This window comes from Choloepus didactylus, chromosome 26 (genome assembly GCF_015220235.1).
Source record: "Choloepus didactylus isolate mChoDid1 chromosome 26, mChoDid1.pri, whole genome shotgun sequence".
Lineage (NCBI taxonomy): Eukaryota > Metazoa > Chordata > Mammalia > Pilosa > Megalonychidae > Choloepus > Choloepus didactylus.
The window spans coordinates 9,002,495-9,021,598 of record NC_051332.1 but is presented as its reverse complement, the minus strand read 5'-3'; the positions used below and the strand labels follow the sequence as shown (position 1 = coordinate 9,021,598).

The window sequence follows — 19,104 nt, the reverse complement described above, 5'->3', positions numbered from 1 at the left end:
TTTGTATTCAACTTGCTTGGCTTGTTGATTCTTAAATTTGAAACTTAGATTAGTCATTTAAAAATTTTCCACTCTCTTCTAATATATATTTAATTGAAAACTAATTTAAATCTATAGATTTCTCACCAATCACTGCCTTGTCTACATCTGACAATGTTTTATATGAAGTAATCCTTTAATCATTCAATTCAAAATATTTTCTAACTTTTCTTATTTCTTGTTTGATGTATGTGGGAAAATGAAAGAAAAAAGACAATGAAGGATATGTGGTTTTCAGAAAAGTATTAGGGTGTATGGTGGTTGAGAAAATAAAAGAGCCTACATCCATTAAACTAGCTGACTCCTCTTTATGAGAGCAGGGTGTGTTCTAAAATAGTCACACAAGGAAATATGAGCCTGAGGTGACCACTATGTCACCTCTGCAGACAAATGCAAAGGTTCCAGGGAAAGAGCCCAACACTGATGACCACATGGAGTTGAGCCCAGGAGTCACACCTGGATGTATTGGTAAGTCCAACCAGACACAGGTGACAGAGTTCATCCTGCAGGGGTTCTCAGAGCACCCAGAACTGCAGCTGCCCCTGTTTGGCTGCTTCTTCTTCCTCTACACCATGGCCCTCATGGGCAACACTCTGATCATCACTGTCATCACCTGCAGCTGTGGTCTCCACAGCCCCATGTACTTTTTCCTGTTGAACCTGGCCACCATGGACATCATCTGCTCTTCCACTGTGCTGCCCAAGGTGCTGGCAGGCCTGGCCTGGGAGGAAAACACCATCTCCTTCCAGGGGTGCATGACTCAGCTCTTCTTCCTTGTGTGGTCTGCATCCTCTGAGCTGCTGCTGCTCACAGTCATGGCCTATGACCGTTATGTAGCTATCTGTCGGCCCCTGCATTATGGAACCCTGATGAGCCTGAGGCTCTGCCTGGCACTGGCCATGGGAGTCTGGGCCAGCTGTGCTCTGAACTCCTCCATCAACATTGCTCTGATGGCACAGCTGTCCTTCTGTGGCCCCAATGTCATCACTCACTTCTTCTGTGAGATCCCCCCACTTCTGCTGCTCTCCTGCAGTCCCACTCATGTGAACAGCATCATGACCACTTTGGCTGATGCCTTCTATGGAGGCATCAACTTCCTGCTCACCCTGGTGTCCTATGGCTACATAATTGCCAGCATCCTACGCATCCACTCAGCTGAGGGGAAGCAGAAGGCCTTCTCGACCTGCTCCTCCCACCTCATCGTGGTCTCTATCTACTACTCAGCTGTGTTCTGTGCCTACATCAGCCCAGCCTCCAGCTACAGCCCTGAGAGAAGCAAACTGGCTGGAGTGCTGTACACAGCTATCAGTCCCACCATAAACCCACTCATCTACACACTGAGGAACCAAGAGTTCAAGGCAGCCCTAGGGAAACTCTTCCCCTTTTGTAGACATTAAATGGCATTCTTCTATCCTATGCTGCCTCATATCCATTATCTGAAGAGCTAATGGGTATCTGTCACAGTTTATCAAAATCATCTTCAGCTGTGGGTTCTGGCCAAGTTGGTTTGGCTTTGCTGTGTCAGCTCATTCATTGGAACTGCATGAATGTGGTGCTCTGACCTCAGTAAGTTATCTCATGATGTGAGCACTAATAAACATTGGCTCTACAGAAGAAGACTTAGTTCCTGAGAAGCACTCATACTGCACACTGGGAGACATGTCAGTCTCTGGGTGACCTCTCAGAGAGCTCTGACAATAAAATTTCCCCTTATTCCTCTCCTGATCCAGTCTTCTTTATATCTCACTACCCCTTCTTTACACCCCATGCATTGTGTATTGGTATGTGACCTCTTTGGCCCTATATAGTGCCCCCAGCCATGCACTCTTCCCATTCAGGCTCTTCCCCTACACATGCACTTGTCAATACAGATCTATTTGTCCAGGATCTCTCTCCCATCTGTACACATTCAAAGTCAGTTTACATTCAACACCAGCTCAAATGTTGACTCCTCAGTCTTCCAACGTCTTTTGAGCCACAAATAGCACCTTGCTGTGCCCTGTGGAGTGCTGGTTACCTGGGCCTCTTGCATTTTGTATGCCCAGGATACCAATTTTGGTCCCTGGTTAACATCACTGTCCTCTGGAGATGCATCCAATGGCACATCACTTCCCAACTCTTCAGCTTTTTCATATAAAATACTCTACTATGCATCTATAAAATTTGAGATGCATCAGTAGCCAACATGAATACAAGGCTGCAGCTGTACCAGGTTCTTCAAGAACCATTTTAAACAATTTAACCCTCATAAAAGGTGAACTTTCAGCTCATTAGGATATTTTTGCTCCAATGGAGGCCTGATTCTTTTGGGAAGTGTTTGGTTTAGGCAGTGTGCCGGTTTGCATGTACTATGTTCCCCACAAAAAGCCATGACCTTTAATCCAATCTTCTGGGATATTTGGCTTAGGCTGTTTCCATGAAGATGTGATACACCCAACTGTGGATGATATCTTTGCACAGATTATTTCCATGGAGGTGTGGCCTTGCCCATTCAGCATGGGTCTTGATTAGTTTCCTGGAGCCCTATAAAATCTCAGACAGAAGGAGATCAGTGCTGCAGCCAAGAGACCCATTTTGATAATGGCTGTTTAAGGTAGTCTTTGCTACAAAAGAAACTAAGAGTATACCCCCAGACACCTAGAAAGAAATGTCCTGGGAGAAACCCATTTTAAAACCAGGACCCTGGAGCAGATGCCAGACATGTGTCTGTACTTTCTCAGCTGACAGAGGGTTTCCAGATGCCATTGGTGTTCTTCAGTTAAGGTACCTTATTGTTGATGCCTTTGTTTGGACACTTTTATGGCCTTAGGACTATAACTTGGTAACCAAATAGACCCCCTTTATAAAAGACAATCCATTTCTGGTATTTTGCATAATGGCAGTATTAGCAAACTGGAACAGTTGTTTATGTTCAGTGTAGTGGGATGGGGAAGTAAGTCTGTGGTACAGGGATTGGGGGTCCCATTTTTGATTCCTGGAGTGAGGGTTTTGTGATGTGTATTCATTTCAAAATTTGCAACACTTATGAAAACTAGGGGGCTTAGTAGAAATTTATTCTCTCATTGTTCTGTAGGCTAGAATTCCAAATCCAAGTTATTGGCAAGGTCACACTCCTCTGAAAGGTCTAGGAGAGAATTCTTCCTTGCCTCTTCCAGCTGGTGATCTTGGCTTGTGGCAGCACCACCACAATCCCTGCCTCATTGTCATGTAGCCATCTTCCCTGTATCTCCCTCTGTGTCTCTATCTCTCCTTCCTTTCTCTCATAAGGAAACCAGTTATTGGGTTGAGATGAAATCCTTAAGTTAATTACAACAGCAAAGAAACTATTACAAATAAGGTCCCATGCACAAGTCCCTGGTAGAACATACTTCTCTGGGGACATTACTCAGCACACTAGTTTGCCATCTTTGCCCCCAAATGTGTGTCTTTACCATATTCAAAATACAAAGACACTCTATTAGCCAGGGTTCTACAGGGAAATAGAACCAATAGGTGATATATGTTATTGTGAGATTTCATAAAAGTGTCTCACACAACTGTGGGGATGTACAAGTTGAAATTCCATGAGACAGGATGCATGAGTCCAAATTCCATAGGGCTGGCTAGAAGCTGGCAACTCCAGTGAATGTCTTCAAAGATCTCCCAGCAGAGACTGGCTGGCTGAGGAAGAAATGAAAGTTCTATCTTCTCACTTAAAAGTCTTCAACTGATTGCATTAAACCCAACTGATTGAATTCTCTCATTGCAGAAGACAATCCCTTAGGTGATCAGAGATGTAATCAGCCACAGATGTGATCAATTGACTGATGATTTAATAAATCAGACTTCAGATTCATTAGCCAGCCACAAAATGTCCTTGCAGTAATGGTTAGGCCAGTGCTTGCTTGACCAGACAACTGGGCACCATCACCTAACCAGGGTGACACAAGAACCTAACCATCACACACCCCATCTCAATATACCCCAACATCTCAACCCATTACAGAATCAAATCTAAGTAGAAAATCTCCTGTAAGGATTATCATCTCAAAAATAATAAATCTAATCATTTGAATCATGTAGATCATGGGTAAGTGTCATAGTATGATGCATCTAGGTGCAAATTTTGTCTCCATCTGTGTAATTTTTAAATATAAAACAATAAGCATCTTCTAAAATGCAATGGTGGGAAAATCATTGAATGGACATTCCCATTCCAAAAGTGATACATTGGGGAAAATAAAAGTCACTAGTCTCAGGCAATTTCAAAGCCAAGCTGGGAAAATTTTCTTGGCTCCATTAGATTTCTCCAGTAATGATGCCAATGTCTAACACAGGATTTCCCACAAATGCAATTTCACACATTTGGGTGACTCAGCAACAAGAAATATGACAAAGTTGTCAAGCAGTTAGTCAAGTTCTCTTGTGCTCCACTGGTCCTATAGTCATTAAGGCACATGGATACTGCTCCTGAAATTTGTCTCTCTACCACCTGGGTCTGAGTAAATCTCACCTCTTCTGTAGACTAGGATTCAGATTCAACTAATATCACAGAAATCCCAATACCTGTGGGAAACTACATGGGAATTCATTTCTCTTCCACAGAAAGGAAGTCTGGAGGGAAGCAGTCTCTAGCTGGTGGGGTGACCCCATGCAGAAAGTTATAGTCATGTTCCTATGTTTTTCTGCTCCACTTCTATAAAGCATAGAGCTTTTGTCAAGATCACCATGCAGAGAAGAAAGAAGGAGCAACAAGGGTAAAGTGTCAGGTTCTGGCTCATCCTGTGGTCAAAATCTTCCATTGACATCTCCATAGCCAGACTGAGCACACTATTGCCTTGATGAAAGGAAGGGAGTTGAGCAGTGAGAAGTGGACATTGTGTGGCAATGGAGGAGCACAGCCCATTGCTAGTCACCATGAGCCTCAGCAATCTTTCAAGTCCATTAATCCATAAAATGTGCTGCTCACAGTTCCTGTAATGACAACACACTAAAAACCTTGGAACTAAACATTGCAAAGTATTTCTCACTTCTTTTACAGGACTTATCACTGTTCAGTTCTCAGCTACTATTCTTTCTCACTGAAATATTAATTGACTTTAGATCTGAATTATATAGTTAGAAACTACCCACTCCTTTCTCTCCAAACTCAACTATGTTTAAAGCAGAGAAAAGGAAAAGAAGCAAAAGCACCTTCTAGAAGTCTTTGTCAAAATATCCCCACAAAAACCTTGGTCAGGGGGCATCATACAGGTCTCCTGTGAGCTGGAGGACTATGGTTAAAGTTACAGTTCAAGAATTGGTGCCCATATTTGTTCAAGCTATTGGGAGAATATGTGGGTACAAGTTAATATATACCAACTTCAAGAAGCACCAGATGCTAGCTGTGTGGTGTATGTCAAATGGGAAAATGAGGAGTAGCAATGACTTTCTTACCTAAGCCTCTGGCTGGAGGACCTCAGCTCTATTAAGTAGGTTGGAGCCTCAGAGTGTCACCACCACCTCATGGTGCATTGTTGATGGTGGCATAATTTTAAAACCATTGTATCCTGGTTATAGGACAGATGGGATCATGATATCTGAAGATACAAAAATGGGCATGGTGACATCATTGCTTTTGTGGAGCTCTTCTTAGAGGGATACAGAGGAATCAAGGTGAGCATCTGCACAGATGTGGGATTATCTGTAGCAACACCCCACAAAGTGCAACAGTGTTCCCTCAGTCTTCCTGAAGATGCTTCTTGCCCACCTGAATTTAGACTAAAATATTGGAGATGATGAATTAATATTGATCATTTCCACAACCGTATTTAATGGTGAACAATCACTGTTTCTTTCTCCCACTTTCTAAAGAAGGAACAAGTAGGAGGAGTCTCTGTTCTTCCTTGATTTCACCCATGGAGAGCTTGATGGGCCTAGGGATATCCACCCCATTCCAGATCCTTCCAAATCATTCCCTCTCTCCACTGTGTGAGGGCCCTTTCAACAACACAGACTGGGGACCACCCCTGGGCAACACTGTACATGAACAGGGACCCACCATTGCAACCTCTCTTCTGCAATGGACCATGCAATGGAGTAAAATAAATTATATTCAGTACTTTGTCATCTTGTCTGGCCTAGTCATAATTTCCCATTTTAAGTGGACACCCCAGTTAGCCCTGCCTTGGGCATAACCACAACAAGCAAGCCATGTACCTCCATATGGTCCAGAGGATAAGAGCTGCCCTCAGTTTCTCCAAATGGCCCTGCCATTTCTTTCCACCTTATAGTTTAAACCTGAAAATCCTCTGCATCAGCAGAAAAACCCCACTAATCCCCTCTCAGCCAAAATAAATATGTGGCCCCAGGACACTCTTCTTTCCCTCTCCATTGACCCTTGCAGGAGCATAGATTGGCTAAGCCCCAGGTCCCTCTTTTGCCTTCATTCTCTGATCTCTCATTCAATACCCTTAGATCTAATTAACCTGGACTTGTGTTTTTACAAGTGCAATTTAACTATTATGGTTCTAAACAGAAAAGTCCTATGGGGTGCTTATTTCAATTGAAATTTAAAGACCACAAAATCAGATAAAGTTTCTAAACTTCCTTCCATGAAAGACACTGTCTCTAAATTATCTCAGGCTAATCAGGAACTAAAATCCCAATTTCTTCTGAGTCTATATCTTCTGCCCAATCACTTCTATACCCTACTTTGCCAACTTACACTTTTGAGTCCACCAACTCTTCCTTTCATTCACTATAGAACTTCCTTTCCACTCTGAACCCATCTTCAAATCTTGCAGAAAACACCAACTCTGATGGCACTCAGAGGCCTGAGCAATTCACCCTCACTCCTTCACTAAGGCTGAACTTGGAACATAGCTAAAGAATTCCCTAAGTCAAAGGAAGAATATTAAAAAATGTACTGAAGAGTTTTGTATCTTATTTCAGACCTATCAAACTGCCTACTGAATCTTTATCAATATATTCATATGTTAGTCAGGTCAGAGAAGCCCAAAATTGGATTGGAATAGCAAATAGCAATGACCCAAGCATATGATCATGAGAGTACACCCTTTGCTCTATATTGAGATAAAATCATATCTTCACAATTGTTAGATGCCATTCCTAAGTCCTTTTCTACAAGATTGGGCCAAGGTGCAAAGCCACAAGCAAGTTAAACACCAAGCTGTCTGTGATTTTCAAGAAAAATTAACAATAATATTTCCTGAGCACTCTGGAGTATCCTTAGATGAACCCAGATCCAAAATTGCTTTTAATGCTATGATTAGTAATGGACTAAAGGCTGACTTTGCAACCTTAGTAAAAATGTACAGACTTGACTGGGAAAAAGTCTCCATTATTGAGCTGACAAAATTAACTGACCAGATAGCTAAACCTCTAGAAACTGATTAAGCCACTAAACAATCCAAACTACTTGGTTTACAATTACAATTACAGATCTCTCCTAAATCATCCCATACCCCAAAACTTCATAAGGTCTCTCATTATTAGCAATAAACAGAGCACTGGAAAAAGGACTGCTTTAAATTTAAAAGCAAATGTCATGACACTGCTGGTGATCCACATCTTTCACTACATGATGTCCACTGACTCCCCCAGGGGTACTGTTGGTTTGCTTCCAGCCCTCACAATTAAACAGCAATGGGCAATAAACCTGAAAATTATCAGAGAAACTTGCAGTTTCTTAATTGATATGATGCATATCAGTGCTACTAATCTCTGCATATAAGCAGTCCATACCTCTTTGTAAATGCACTGTAGTTATTGTGCAGGTCCCTAAACAAGTTCAAACCACTTCCAAATTAACCCCAATCTCAATTACCCTAGGTCCATTCACAGAAATGCATTCTTTTCTGCTTTGTGATACAGTACAGTTAACCTATTAGGACAAGTTATCAAAATAAATGTCAATGTGATCTCAAGTTAAGTGAAAAGGGGGAAATAATTTTATTCCTACCTGACCTATAATCAATTTTAGACCAAGAGAGAATTCTATGTCACCTGCATACATTAATTTTAGAAACTGATTTTACCCTAGACCAATCAATAGATAATTCTCACCTGTATAACATTCCTAAAATGTTTGGACCCAATCTCCTATGGTATAGGAAAAATTAAAAGTGCATAACTCTTATTAGTCTGAATAGGCCCCTCCAAACCCTACCAAAATATTCCCAATATCCCCTCAAACCAGAAGCCATCAGTGGTTTAAATCCCATTATTCAATAATTCATACAGAAGCACTTAATAATCCCAGGCTCTAGCACCTGCAATGCTACCATCCTCCCTGTAAGAAAACCCAAAGGGAAAGGAAGGAGATTTGTCCAAGACCCAAGAGAATAAATGAAATTGCCATTCCTTGCTTCACATGGCCCCAAATCCCTGTCTACTCCTATCCCAGGTTCCCTGGGCTACCCATTTCATTGTAGTTTTCCTCTGCTGTGCATTCTTTAGCACAAGCATCCACCCTGATGGCCAATATCTATAACTCATATAGAATGAAATACAGTATACTTGGGCTGTTATGCCTCAGGGATTCACAGAATCACCCACTTTTACAAAATCCTTAAAAATGACTTACAAGATATGACCTTTCTTGGACTGTTATGCCTCAGGGATTCACAGAATCACCCGCTTTTACCAAATCCTTAAAAAAGATATGACCTTTCACTCAGGCTCCACTCTTACAAAACATATTGATTATCTCCTTGTATATGTCCCTAACAAACAAACATGTCAGGTTGGCTCCCTACATTTACTACAAGAACTAACCTTAAGGGGTCATAAAGCCTTTAGGAACAAACCTCAATGTGCAAAAAGAAATAAAATATCTAAGACATATCTTCTCCAAAAAAAGGACTCTAGTAGGTCCAAATAATATCTCTTCTATATGAGATTTCCTAAAGCACAGACAAAAAGACAACTGGGAGAATTCTTAGGTCTCTGTGTTTATTTTCATAACTGGATACCAAACTTCTCCCTTCTAGTCCAACCTCTCTATCAACTCCTGAAGCAATTCTGTTTCAGTTTGCTAATGCTGCCATTAGGCAAAATACCAGAAATGGATTGGCTTTTATAAAGGGGATTTATTGAGTTATAAATTTACAGTTCTAATGTCATAAAAGTGTCCAAACTAAGGCATCAACAAGAACATGCCTTCACTGAAGAATGGCCAGTGGTGTCCAGAACACCTCTGTCAGCTGTGAAGGCACATGGCTGGCATCTGCTGGTCCTTTCCTCCTGGGTTGTGTTTCAAAATGGCTTTCTCCAAAGTGTCTCTCTCAGCTGTTCTCTTAATTTCTTCAGCTCCATTTCACCTAAGCATCAGGGTTCTCTCAGCTTCTCTGGACTAGCATCTCCAAATGTCTCCAAGCATCTCCAAGATCAGCACCCAAGTGTCTCTGACAAAGTCTCTCTCAGCTGTCCTCCCAGTTCCTTCTGTGAGCTGTCTTATAGGAGTCCAGTGATTTAGTTAAGACCCACTCTGAATGTGCAGGGTAACACCTCTATGTAAATAATCTAATCAAATACATCGCCCACATTTTGTGAGTCACATTTCCATTGAAACACTCAATCAAAAGTTTCTACCCTAAGATTGGGTTGAAAGATCATGGCTCTTTTGGAGGGATATAAGATATCCAAACTGGCAAAACCCATGCCTCAGCCTTTGAGCTAGATAAAAACCAGATCAATGCCTTTCATAATCTGAAGAAAGAACTATAGCACCCCTCTCCTTGGACTACCTAACCCTGATCTTCCCTTCAAACTTCTTGTCCATGAAACAAAAGGAAATGCTTTAGGAGCACTAACCCAAGAGCATGGAGGAGTCAAGAGGCCCATTGAATGTTATTGTATAAAATTAGATCCTGAAGCATAAGCATACCCACCTTGTCACAAATCAGTGGCTGCAGCAGCCAAACTGTTGAAGTTACTGTGTATTTAGTTATGCAGAACCAACTTGATCTTTTTGTTATACATGCTGTGGAATCCTTGCTCAATTTTTCTTTAACTCAACATCTGTCTGTGGCATGAGTCATAAACTCATACATTCATTCATAAGACCTCCTCCCTAAACCCTCACACTCTGTTCCCACTTCCTGATGGAGGAGCACCTGACCATGACTGCATAACTCTTATGGAAACCATAGTTTCTCCAGGCTCAACATCAAAGTAACTCCAATAGACAGCCCAGATCTAATCCACTTAATGATGGGTCATATTTAAACCCAAATCTCAGACAACAGTTGCAAATCTGGATATGCAGTAATTACCTTAATAAAGGAAGTTGAAAGCAGTACCAATCCTAAAGAAATTTCCACACAATAGACAGAATTTATAATCCTTACTTCAGCTTGCCAAATATGTAAGGGCTTAAGAGCAAACATTTACTCTGATACCAGATATGCCTTTGGGGTAGTCAATGATTTTGATAGGCCTGAAAGTAACAATGTTTCCTTACCTACTCTGAAATGGCCATTAGGAAGAAAAAGCATGTAGCTAAAGTATTAGAATGTCATTTACTCCCCAAGGCTATTGCAGTTATCAAAATTAAAGCTCACACCCATGAAAATCCTCAGTTCAGATAAAAGCAAGGGTAACAATTTTGTTGGTCAGCCCACTTAGGTACCAAAATGAAATCTCTCCTCAAAACCAATTGAGATTTGGTCTCTGGATCAAGTCCACAAGAATGTAACAAAATGTCATGAATCAGAAACCCTAAAACCATGGAACACCACATAATCTCTGTCAGTGAGCCTTTCTACAAAACATCTTCACAAAAGAGGATATAGTTATTTGGAATAGATGTTTGATTTTGTGGAGCAACAAGAACACTCATTCATTGCTGGTGGGAATTCAAGATGACACAGCCATTTTGGAAGACAGACTGGCAGGTTGTTAGAAAGCTAAGCATGTGCTTATGGTGTGATCTAGCAATTGTGCCACAAGTTGCTTACCCAAAAGTAGTGAAAGCTTATGTCCACAGAAGAAAAACATGCACATCGATGTTTATAACAGCTTTACATAATTTCTAAAAATACAAAGAAATCATGATGGCCTTCAAAAAGTGAATGGATAAAAAATTATGGCACATCCACCAAATAAAATACTGTCCAGAAATAGAAATGAGTTAACAAACCATGAAAAGGCATGAAGGTAACAATGCATATTGCTAAATGAAAGAAGCATTCTATAAGCTTAAATACTGTATGATTTCAACTATGGCATGTTCTGGGATAGAAAAAATGTGGAAACATAGAAAGGTCACTGGATGCCATGAGTTAAAGGGAAGAGATGAATGAACAGCTGGAGCAAGGCCATTTTGGAGACAATTCTACAAATCACTCCCAGAGAAGAGAAGAGGCAGAAACTCCTGAATTGATGGATAAGGCCAGCATTGTCCTGACACCCAAACCAGTCCAAAACATAAGGAAAGAAAACAACAGACCAATACCCTCAACGAAATACTATCATATATAATCTAGAAAAGATAAAACATCACATCAGTTTAGGTTTACAGTGGGAATGCAAGGCTGGTTCACTATGTTAAAATAAACCAGTTTAATTCACAATGTCAATAGACTCAAAGGAGAAAAATGATAAGATAATCTAAATACATGCAGAAAAGTTACTTGACAACATTCAACATGCAGGAATAACAAAAATATTAAGAATGTTAGGAGTCTTTCTCATCTGAAAAGATATTTACAGGAAACCTACAGGTAAAATTATATTTTATGTTTAAAAATTGGATACTTTCCCCCTAAGAAAAAAACTTAGGTAAATATCATCTCCCATCACTGCTATTCTACAACAAACTGGAAGTCCTAGCCAGTGCCAAAAGGCCCAAAAAAGGCAGATTGGCCAGTAAGAAATAAAGCTGTTTCACTCCACAGACACCAAAGTTATATATGTAGAGAAATCCAGGGAATCTCAAAAGGGCTACTAAAATTAATAAATGTGTTTAACAAGTTTATAAGTACAGTCATTATACATAAATCAATTGTTTTTATGTACTTGTGACAAAGCTATTAGAAATAAACTCTTAAAATACAATTTAAGTTGCCACCAGAAAACATGAAATACTTAAGTCTAAATCTGACAAAATATGTGCAAGATTTGTATGCTGAAGGGTATAATACTTTGAGTAAAATCAAAGTGACCCTAAATTGAGGGACTGAATAATGACTGGGAAGACTTTAAATGGTTAAAATGTCACTTTCCACAAATTAATCTAAATATTGAGTGCAATCCCAATCAAAATCTCAGGAGCTTTTAAAAAAACAAAAAAATAGAAGCAGACAAAATTAAAAACGTATTTGGGAAACTAGCAGTAGTAACATCTAGACACTTTTGAAAATGTTAGTGACTCACACTATCTAATTTCAAGACTTATTAGAATACTAGCTATCAAGAGTGTTGACAAAAGGGTAGAAGTATAGATCAATGGAGAAAAAAAAGAAAGTCTAGCTATAGGCCTACACATATATGGTCAGTCTATTAAAGACAAGGGGTAAAGACAATTCAATGAAGACATGATAGTCTTTTCAACAAATTGTACTGGAACAATTTGATAACAGTACACCAACAAAATAAACCTTAATTATATCTCACACCTCATACAAAATTGAAATGGATCATGAACCTAAATGTAAAAGTCAACTGTGTGCAACTTCTAGAAGAAATGTAGTATACAATCTTTGCATCCTTGGGAAAAATAATGATTTCTTATCTAGTTTGAAAGTCAATAAATCATAAAAAAGCAAAGTGATAAGCTGGGCTGCATGAAAATTGAAAGGTTCTTTGTGGAAGAAAGTTAATACAATGAAAAGAGCAGCCACAGATGGGGAGAAAATACTTGCAAAACTTTTTCTGATGAACAACTTGTGTCCAGAATACATAAAGAACTTAAAAAAATTGTCAATGAACATTGAACCAAAGTTTGTAAACAGATGGCCAATAAGCATGTAAAATGAATTTCAACCTCCTTAATCACTAATAGGTGTGTTAATAAACAAATAGTGATATATCCATTCATGTAAAACTTCTCAGAAATTAAAAGAACTAAACTGGACTTAATAAGATGGATGATTAAGAGATCCAGGCAGCTTTACCCACACAGAATTTTGTAACAACTAGCAAAACCTGCCATAGCCATATTCCTCAACACTCTGGGAAACAGATGCAAACTAGCAGTAACAAGGAAAGTGCAAAATCAAGAAAAAAAAAACACCTGAAAAGATAGGCAAACTTGTGCTACCCCTGCTAACTCCTTGACCCCCCCCCTTCCCCTGTACAATGTGGAGCCAGGCTGTGCTCCCATTGTGGGACCCTGTCCCTGTCCCATAGTCAGCAGAGTAAATCCTATGCAGACACCAGAGTGCCAACAGCTCAGGGCTAATTTATATGGTTGAAGGTTGACTGAAACAGGAAGGAATTGAAAGTAGGGACTCAAAGAGGTATTTTCACACTCATGTTCATAGTGGCAGTGTTCACAATTGCCAAAAGATGGAAGCAACCCAAGTGTCCTTCAATGAATAAATGGATAAATTGAAGCATATACATACAATGGAAGATTATTCAGCCATAAAAAGGAATGAAGTCTTGATACATGTGACATCAAGCTGAAGAGAAATAAGCCAGATACAAAGTGACAAATATGTATGAGCTCACTGATATGAAGTAATTAGAATTAGCAAACACAGCAAGAATCCAGAATATAAGCTACCAGAAGATGGTGTGTGGATAGGAAATGGGAAATTAAGGCCTAAAATGTTCAGGGTTCACATTTGGAATGGTGGCAATATTTTAGAAATGGATGGTGGTGATGGTAGCACAAAACTGTGAATGCAATTTACGGTACTGAAATGTGTATCTGAATATGATTACAAGGGCAAATGTTACATTGTATATATGGTAGTAAAATTTTTTAAAAATCCATGGAATTACACAACGTAAACAGTGAACCCTAAGTTAAGCCATGGACATTAATTAAAGTACAATTATATAATGTGCTATGAGAATCTATTTATACATGATTGTTCTGCAAACCCACAATTTCTATAATAAAGAAGGAAAAAATTCTAAGACTAAACAAGAAAACTTTTCTCATGCCCACTGTTCCAGAATCATAGTGAACATAATTAGCAGCACTGAAATGTATAACTGAATGTGGATAAAAGGGGAATTCTTGGATTGTATACATGCTAACAGAATAAAAAGATGTGAATCCATGGAACTGCACTACACAGTGAACCCTAATTTCTCTGGGAAGAACTTAAAGTACTATGTTGTATAACATTGGTGACAGATGGCATCCTTTCCCTTGTTCCTGATCTTAGAAGGAAGCTTTCAGTCTTTCACTGGTAACTAGGGTGTTAGCCGTGGGCTTTGCATATATGCCTTTAAATATTTTGAGGAAGTTTCCTTCACTTCCTGTTGATATGAGGGCTTTTATATAGAAGCCATGCTATATTTTGTCAAATGACATTTCTGCATCAATTGAGATGACAATGTGCTTTTTCCCTCATTCTGTTAATGTGGTGTATTACATTAATTGATTTTCTGATGTTAAGTCAACCTTGTGTATCAGGGTAAAATCCCAAATGATCATGGATCCTTTTGCTAGTATTTTGTTAAGGATATTTGCATCTGTATTCATAAGAGGTATTGGCATGTAATTTTCTTTTCTTGTAATGTCTTTATCTGGGTTTGGTATGAGAGTGATATTGGCCTCATAGAATGAACTGGAGAGTGTTTCCTCCTCTTAAATTTTTGGAAAAGTTTGGGCAGAATTGGAGTCAAGTCTTCATGGAATGGTAAAATCCACTGTGTGGCCATCTGCTCCTGGGATTTTATTTGAAGGGAGGATTTTGTTTATTGATTCAATCTCTTTACTAGTAACTGGTTTGTTGATAACTTCTATTTCTTCTTGAGTCAATGTAGGTAATTTGTGTGTTTCTAAGAATTGTTCCATTTCTTCTAGGCTATCTGATTTATTGGCATGCAGTGTTTCATAGTACCCTCTTATAGTCCTTTTAATTTCAGCAGTGTTGGTAATAATGAATGTTTTTCATTTCTGATTTTCATTGTTTTTATCCTTTTTTTAATTCTTTGTCAGCCTAGATAAATATTTGTCAATCTCCTGCATCTTTTTAAACAATCAACTTTTGGTTTTGCTGATTCTCTCCATTGTTTTATTTGGTTTTGTTTTGTTTTATATTTCATTTATCTCCACTGCAATCCTTATTATTTCCCTCCTTATGCCAATTTTGAGTTTAGTTTGCTCATCTTTCTCTAATTCTTCCAGTTTTGAGGACAGATCTCTGATTTGGGGTCTTTCTTCTTTTTAATGAAAGTTTTAGAGATAAATTTTCCCCTCAGCACTTCCTTTGCTGCATCCCATAGGTTTTGGTATGTTGTATTTTCAATTTCATTTCCCTCAAAAGATTTCCTAATTTCCTTTGTGGTTTCCTCTTTAGCATCTTTTTTACTTAGAGTATGTTATTTAACGTCGACATATTTGTGAATTTTCCAATTCTTCCTCTGTTATTGGTTTCTAGCTTTGTTCCATCATGGTCAAAGAATATATAATTTATACCATCAATATTTTTTAATTTATTGAGAACTGTTTTGTGACATAACTTATGCTCTTTCTTGGAGAATGATCCATTTGCACTCAAGAATAATATGTATTCTGTTTCTGTTGTGTGAAATATTCTATATATATCTGTTAGGGTTTGTTAGTTTACAATATTGTTTAACTTTTGTATTTCCTTACTGATCTTCTAACTAGAAGTTCTAACAATTATTGAAAGTGGTGTAGTAAAGTCTCATATTATTAATGTAGAACCTTCAGTTTCTCCCTTCAAATCTATCAGTATTTGCTTCATACTCTTTGGGGCTTTGTTATTAGGTTCATGTATATTTATAATTGTTACACCTTCTTGTTGAATTGTTCCCTTTATCCATATATAATGGCTGTTTTTTTGTTCATTACTGTTTCTGACTTAAAGTCTATTTTATCTGATGTTAGTGTAGCTACCCAAGCCATATTTTGGTTACTACTTGAAGGGTGTAATTTTCCATCCTTTCGCTTTCAACCTACTAATATTTTTTAATTTAAACTGAGTCTCTTATAGTCAGCATACAATGTGGTCATGAGATTTTATTATAATTTCTACAAAACTGCATTTTTGACTGGAGAGTTAATCCATTTATTTTATAGTCATTATTGAAAATGGGGGACTTTCTTCTGGCATTTGCTATTTATCCTTTGTGTGTCATATTTTCTGGTCCTTCAATTTTTCCATTAATATCTATATTTACATTTATTTGATATTTTTGTCTTGTACCATATTAAGTGTCTTCTCCTATCTAGATTTATTTCACATATCTTTCCTTTAGGTTACATGGGATTAAAATTACCATTTTAACAATCATATTTGCTCTGATACCAACTTAACTTCAATAGCATACATGTACAATTTTCCTATATCTCACTGTGTCCTACTTTTTTTGGACTCAATACCACTTATACATCCTTTGTACTTCCAAAGCCATATTTTTATCACTATTTTTTATGCATTTTCATTTTAGCATCTGGAAGTAGGAAGTGGAGTTACATACCAAACATTACCCTACAATACTGGCATTTATAATTCCCAAATGGTTACTTTTTCCACAGATATCATTTCTTTATGCTGCTTTGAACCCCTGTCTGGTGTCCTTTCCTTTCAGTCTGGAGAGCTCTCTTTAGCATTGCTTGTAAGGCAGGTATAGTGGTGATGCACTCCCTCAGCTTTTATCTGGGAATGTCTTTATCTCTTCCTCAGTTTTGAAAGAAAGTTTCATCAGGTATAAAATTCTTGGTTGGCAGTTGTTTTCTCTCAGCAGTTTATTTCTACCCACTGCCTTTTTGCCTCCATGTTTTCTGAAGAGAAATCAGCACTCCCTCTATTTGTGACTTCCTTGCATCAAACACATTGTTTTCTCTTGCTCTTTACAAAACTCTCTTCTTGTCCTTTGCATTTGATAGTGTGATCATTGTTTGACAAGATGTAATGTTCTACATGTTTATCCCTTTCATATTCTCTGGGCTTCTTAGATGTGTGTATTAATGTCTTTTGTTAAGTTTAAGAAGTTCTTGGTCATTATTACTTTGAGAAGTCTATCAATTTCTCTCCTTCTTCTTCTTGGACTTCTATAATGTGTATATTGTATGCTTGATGGTGTCCCAGGGGTGTCTTACATTATTGTCAATTTTATAATTCTTTTCTTTCTGCTCCTCAAGCTGACTCATTTCAAGAGTTTTGTTTTCAATTTCATTGATTCTTTCTTCCACCAGCTCCAATATGCTCTGAAACCCTCCAGAGATTTTTTTGTTTCAACTATTGTAGGCTTCAACTCCAATAGTCCTCTTTTGCCTTTTGTTCAATTTTAAAATTTCTAGCTCTTTAGTAAATGTGCCAGTTTGAATGTATTATATCCCCCAAATGCCTTTATCTTTGATGTAATCTTGTGTGGGCCGACCTATCAGTGTTAATTACATTGTATTTCTTTGAGTGTTTCCATGGAGATGTGCCCCACCCAACTGTAGGTGATGACTCTGGACAATTTCCATGGAGGTGTTGGCCTGCCCATTCAGGGTAGGTCTGAATTAAATTACTGAAGTCTTATATAAGATCAGACAGAAGGAGCAAGCTGCTACAGCCAAGAAGAACACTTTGAAGAAAGCACAGGAGCTGCAGATGAGAGACAGTTTGAAGATGGCTGTTGAAAGCAGACTCTTGCTCCAGAGAAGCTGAGAGGGGACAAATATCCCAAGTGCAACTAAGAGTGACATTTTTGAGGAACTGCAGCCTAGAGAGGAATGTCCTGGGAGAAAGCCATTTTGAAACCAGAACTTTGGAGCAGATACCAGCCACATGTCTTCCCACCTAAGAGAGGTTTTCCAGACACCACTGGCCATCCTCCAGTGAAGGTACCCGATTGCTGATGTATTACCTTGGACACTTTATGGCCTTAAGACTGTAACTGTGTAACCAAATAAACCCCCTTTTATAAAAGCCAATCCATCTCTGGTGTTCTGCATTATAGCAGCATTAGCAAACTAGAACAGTAAGGTGCTGATATTGTTCATTCTTTGCTTCCCTGATATCCTTTATTTGTATGTCTGTAATGTCCTTTTCCTCCATGAAAATTGTTAAGATTATTTTTTGAAGCTTTTATGGTAGGTCCACAGTATGGTTTTGTTTTGGGTATTTTCTGGATTTTTATCCTCTTCCTGTGCATGGAACATTTTCCTGTTTATTTTTTGTACTTTTTGTCACACACTATATTTTTAATATTTTAAAATGTTAACTCAGGGAATTATTCCCTGAAATGACTGTTTCTTGATTTTTTAATGAGCTGGTGATAAGACACAGATTTTCTTGTGCTTCAGCCCTTCTGTCAAGAATGTCTCCCCAAGGCACATGCAGTTAGACGGTTTTCCCTGCCTTCAGAGCCTGTATCTTTTCTTTACTTTTGCTTATTAATTGTTTGGAGTTCCCCTATGTCCAGAAGTTTGGTTGTCCTCTCTGCTTCCTAGGAGACAGGCCTCTGTCTCCTGGCTGTTTGAGGCCAGCAAACTTTGCCCCAGATTTTCTGCCACTATAGTTTCTTACACTCCTTTCATTTGTCTCAAGCTGCTTCTGCTGCAGGGAAAATTCTGGGTTGAAGAGCACACAGGAGATAATTTCCAAAGTCAGTTTTCCCCGGGTGTAACATGGCCAGGGACCCATAAGGGGACACAGATCAGCTCCAAAGTGCCTTGGGAAGTTGATCAGGAAGGTCATATTACTATTTTCTGCCCATATTATGTAGAAAAATACAGACTCTATTTAATAGTTTCATAAAGTTAAAACTAATATAAGGTTTTAAAAATAAGTCATTGATTTGGGGGCAGAGAGCAAAGGACATCACAAAATTGACTACAAAGGGATGCAAGAAAATGCTCAGGGTTGAGAGAGCTGTTCTCTCTCTTAATTGAGGTGTAGTTACAAGAGCATGAATAATAATCACAATTATAATCCTAGATTA

At 38.6% G+C, this 19,104-nt stretch overlaps 1 protein-coding gene across 1 annotated transcript; it reads left to right on the top strand.

Annotated features, from left to right (window-relative positions):
* The first annotated feature begins 410 nt into the window (after nt 1-410).
* Nucleotides 411-1,436, top strand: LOC119520738 (olfactory receptor 13A1-like). Its single transcript, XM_037818695.1, has one exon. It carries the CDS (start codon nt 411-413, stop codon nt 1,434-1,436), a length of 1,026 nt encoding a protein of 341 aa, XP_037674623.1.
* The last annotated feature ends 17,668 nt before the right edge of the window (nt 1,437-19,104 follow it).